Raw genomic sequence first — 5297 nt, forward strand, 5'->3', positions numbered from 1 at the left:
CAATTAATCTTTACACCGAATGGATTGATGAAAGCTACGCCATTGAGGCAAGTGAAGATGGAGATGAAGATGAAGCTGTACCAGAATCTCAGCCATGGCAGCAATACGATATTCGCGATTACGAAGATTGATGAATGTGTTTGTTGAAAATAGCCGTTAGGAATTAAAGTAATCGTTTTTAGGAACTAAGTTGTTTTTCTATTTATAAGAAATAATGTAATAGTTTTTAGGAATTATTATAATAAACGGCTATATTTTATGAAATACCAATCTATCATTACAACTAAACATGAATTACATTAATTGAAACTACATAATTTTAGAATTCATTAACGAAACTATAAAACACATAACAAATTACTCATTATTGTTAGCGGACCGAAAGTAAGGTGATAAGTTCCAAACGTGCTCGGTTAAATCTGCCTCTAACTGTTGGTGAACTTGCTTGCCTCTTATTTCCTTAACCCTTGCATCTCGATCCCTCAAATCCCGTTGCAACCTTCGTGGTGGGTTCCTTTCTATCATTCTTTCTTCTCTCCTTCCAATAGCAAAACCGTTATTTTCTTGAATCATGTTATGTAATACAATACAAGCATACATAGCTCTTCTAATTTTGTTGAAGTCTTTATATCTCGCCGGAGTCTTTAACATTGCAAATCTACCCTGTAATACTCCAAATGCACGCTCAATATCTTTCCTTGCACTTTCTTGAAAACGTTTAAATTTTTACGTGGTTCGTCAATTGGATTATGAGGCGCTTTTACCAACATGGCCCAATCTGGGTATATACCATCGCCTAGGTAATACCCTCTTTCGTAGTGACGCCAGTTGACATCAAATGGTGAAGGTGGAGCCGTTCCATCTTTTATAGAGTTGAAAATTGGTGATGCATTTAGAACGTTGATATCATTGTTCGAACCTACCATACCAAAGAATGCATGCCATGTCCACAAATCTTGTGAGGCGACTGCTTCAAGCATTACAGAAGCTCATTTTTTATCACCTCTTGTGTATTGCCCTTGCCAATCAACAGGACAATTCTTTCACTCCCAATGCATACAATCTATACTACCAAGCATACCCGGTAAATCATATTTTTGTTCGTGAAAATTATAAAGTCTAGCGATATCTTCGGCAGTGGGTTTTCGCAAATATTCTCTAGCAAACAAATGAAATACGCATTTGCAAAAATAATCTAAACATAAAGCGGTCGTTTTCTCACCTATTTTTATGTATTCGTCAAACAAATCAGGTGTAGTTTCATACGCCATTTGACGTATGGCCGCTGTACACTTTTGAAGAATCGTCAAACTTTGACGACCCGTCGCATCGGGACATTCCCGAAAAAACAAAAAATATTCAGGAATATTGGTACTATTAAAATTAGATATACTGTGATGACTCGTACATCATTCATCGATTTCATAGTGAGGTACTGACCTCTACATGATACGTTTTGTAAACATTGCATTCTTTTAAAAAGGCACACCATAAATGAATATCAATTTTCAAGGTTTTCAACATCTGATGATTTCTACATATAGACAATCACCGTAAATAATAGTTTACCATAATACATCTGTTGTCAATGCAGTCAAAATAAGATACATGGTGATGATTTTGTGAATGCAAAGTTTTCTCGAATAAAGCATGTATGACTCCATGCACATAGCTTGTATAACGTATAAGCAAACAGCGGAAGACTTCTAGGGACCTGAGAATAAACATGCTTAAAAGTGTCAACACAAAGGTTGGTGAGTTCATAGTTTTAATGTTGCGCATAATCTGTATATAAAGATGGATCACAAGATTTCAGTTGTTTCATCCAGAAACGTTTATCAAAATATTCTACGAAATTGAGCACCCTGGTAACTAAACTTAACGTATATATAATTAGTACCCCTGTTTTAACATACATGCAACCAACATGTACAATACACGCAAACCAACGTGTACTAAACTCAAATAGCATACGTCTGTTTATAGTTCAGGCTAGGGTTTCTATACCTGGAACAAACGGAGATGTCAAGCCCTATAGATCCATATATAACTACTCGCGCCCACTAGTTCTTATAACCAGCAGTTACTAGTTACCAAAGCTAAGGGATTTTTGGTTTAAACTCGGTGTATAATTTAGTATGTACTTGTATCCATTGCGTTTAAAATAAAGTGCATGTATTCTCAGCCCAAAAATATAGATTGCAAAAGCAATTAAAAAGGGATCAAATGAAACTCACCTTAGCAGCACATAAATTCATTCACCGAAATGTGATCGAAACTCGGAATGCAAAGTAACCATAGATCTCAACATAGAGAACATATGTTGGTCAATAAATGTCTAACAAGCTAGGTCGGGTCATAGTGTATCACAATCCTAATGCTCTAGACCGACATGCAAAAGTTAACAAAAGTCATCTCAAAAGTCAATCTGACCCAATATGATCTTTAAATCTATATATGTTTATTATATTAACATAGTATAAGTCTTGATAATTGAACGAATTTATAATTTATCAAACTCAAAATATTATTCATTTCAGGAGCTATATTATATTTGAATTATCATGGCAATCGAAAATATTTTATTATTTCACATAGTTTTCCAATACTTGTAAAATCAGATTATAGTGTTTATAAAGTTTTAAAACATGATAAGACAGTCAACTTTGACAATCGTTCAACAAAACGAGACGTGCCTTATATAGAAATTCATTTACTCGATTAGTAATATCTAAAAATCCAATTTATCAATCTCATAGACAAGTTGTTTAGATATTAATTTACAGTTTCAAACACAATTTCAATTAACGTCAAACATAATTCAGTTGACCATATATTTTAATCCGTTCATCGAAATCACGCGATTTCTAAATGAAAAGTTATTAATTTTTCGATAGCTTTCCAACGACATGCATATCATATACTTTATATCAGTAGCATATGTATCAAATTCGTGATTCATCATAAACTATCTAACGAAAAAATTAAGCATACAAGCATGCATAAACATATATACTCGAGCACTAGACATGGATACACTATTAATATATAAAAGATAAGATATGAATGCTCACATATCAATATTGTGATTCAATATTGCAGAAAAGTACGTAGACGCAACGGAGATGATAAACACTAGGTTTGACTTGCGAACAATACCCACGAACATTACCCATAACCTCCATAGCTATAACCCAAAATTTCTTTAGCTCTGACTTATTTGAAAACTCGGCTTGAAATCATTTGAGCAGAACTTCGTCGTAGTATTTTATGTATAATACTACTAATAATAATACTCCTAACTATAAGATTAATAATAATATTAATCTTAATTATAATAATAATAATAATATAAATAAAAATAAATATACTATGGAGTATGTGAATTAGATAGAGAGATAGATTGAATTGTGAAACGGTTCGGCAGGATTGATCGAATATATATATATATATATATATATATATATATATATATATATATATATATATATATATATATATATATATATATATATATATATATATATATATATATATATATATATATATATATATATATATATATATATATAAAATATAATAATATAATAATATAAATATAATATAATAATATAGAAAATAAAAACGTGACAATTAACATTCAATAATATCTGCAGACAGTTTTCGTGGACCGGTATTTCGTACTCTGTTGCTAATAATTGACGGGTAAAAGTATAAACAAAAATATTTCAAATTTTATAATTGAATACATATATTTATTTTGGTCTTAAGCTTTATAAAACTAGTTGTAAAAAGGTTCATTTATTTATAAAATTACTATATACGTTCGACGTAGAGTGTACGTACTAGTCTGCTGATCATTATGTGCCACCGTAAATTACTGAATTCGTTTAATTCAATCGAATTAATGAATTTTAATATTTTAAAAAGTCGTATTTATTAAATACTTCAGGGGTATTTTATGTAACTTATAATTAATAATTTCTATCATGTCGCTTTCATGTGAATAGTAAATTAATTAATTTCGTTTCATTTACTATTCATATGAATAGTAAATGAATTAATTTCGATTCAACTATTTAAGTTACGTTGTTGTACGTTATGTTTTACAACTTGTACATCTTTGATTTAACTCCGTGTCTTCTTAAAAACTAAAAAAATACATTATAAAAATAAAACGATTATATACGTAAACTTTTTAATTCGAAACTGCATCATTCAATAGTAAATTTTTATCATTTCGTATATAAATATTATTCGTATATTTCCGTATATATATATATACACACAATTATATAATTATCATAAGTTACGATGTTCGTGAATCGTCGGACAAACAGGGTGGTCAACCGTTATATAAAAACTCATTTTCAAATGTTTTAAAACTTGTCATAATTCATTACTTATCATGTCGGAAACATTTATAGTTTTGGTTCAAAATAAGTCGAAATTTTCCGGGTCGTCACATATACCTTCGACAATTCGGAGAAATAACTGACGACTCATTCGATAACGTCTCTTAAATTTTTTTTTAGGATACATTGGTGTCTCCGAAAAATAATCATTGTATAACCTTAAAGCATCATCTTCGCGATCCCTAGCAATATAAACCCGGCTTCGAGGGAATCGCGAACTGCTTTGTTTCTCCATCGACTTCTTCTTCCGTTATACTATTAATAAAACTAACAATTTTTTCATCATCGGAATCATCATCAAGAAACTCGAGCATCTTGTAAGTATCTTCCATTGTGAAAAAAAAATTGTTGTTTGTATATTATTTGATTAAAAGAATAGAAGTAGGATTGTTGATGTTTGTGTGTTAAAAACAAATGTAATGTAAATAAATATATATAGAAAAAAAATTACTGAATTTTTTTTTAATAGCCAACGGCTAATTGAAACTGTCCAACCAGATCATGCCACGTGTCAGCAACGTCCGTTGCTTGACTCGTTTCTTCGACACAAACGCCAAAGTGATGCGGTGAAGTGATGCCGGGTTACGGCCGAACTTGGCGTTTCTTGGTACCAAGTGTGAAAGTGACGGGGTCACTTAGGACCCGTTACGAATGGTCTTATGAAATGAAAACATTACAGTAGTATTTACAATATATATATATATATATATATATATATATATATATATATATATATATATATATATATATATATATATATATATATATATATAGTGGTAGGATCAAGAGAGAAGTAACCAATCGGGGGGAAGCAGGGGGAAGCAAAAACTTTTTTTTTCATTTTTTAAAAAAACCTTGTTCACGAACATTATAGATGGGATG

The 5297-nt window shown here is 30.8% G+C and overlaps 1 protein-coding gene across 1 annotated transcript; it reads right to left on the reverse strand.

Moving 5' to 3' along the window:
- Positions 1-357: 357 nt before the first annotated feature.
- On the reverse strand, positions 358-4747 carry LOC139840608 (uncharacterized). The gene is made up of 3 exons (XM_071830865.1): positions 4612-4747; positions 765-919; positions 358-663 (listed from the first exon to the last, which is right to left on the reverse strand). The coding sequence occupies exons 1-3, from the start codon at positions 4745-4747 to the stop codon at positions 358-360; spliced, it is 597 nt and encodes a 198-aa protein (XP_071686966.1).
- Positions 4748-5297: the final 550 nt, after the last annotated feature.

The sequence above is a fragment of the Rutidosis leptorrhynchoides genome, chromosome 4, assembly GCF_046630445.1.
Source record: "Rutidosis leptorrhynchoides isolate AG116_Rl617_1_P2 chromosome 4, CSIRO_AGI_Rlap_v1, whole genome shotgun sequence".
Taxonomy (NCBI): Eukaryota; Viridiplantae; Streptophyta; class Magnoliopsida; order Asterales; family Asteraceae; genus Rutidosis; species Rutidosis leptorrhynchoides.

Bases quoted from the DNA above. Each gene is read 5' to 3' on its own strand.
- LOC139840608 (XM_071830865.1), bottom strand. From the start codon at position 4,747: ATGGAAGATACTTACAAGATGCTCGAGTTTCTTGATGATGATTCCGAT. The intron at 920-4,611 runs GTTTATATTGCT...TTGGTATGGTAG, and splicing joins CGCGATTCCCTCGAAGCCGG to GTTCGAACAATGATATCAAC. The intron at 664-764 runs GTAAAAGCGCCT...GGAGTATTACAG, and splicing joins ACCCAGATTGGGCCATGTTG to GGTAGATTTGCAATGTTAAA.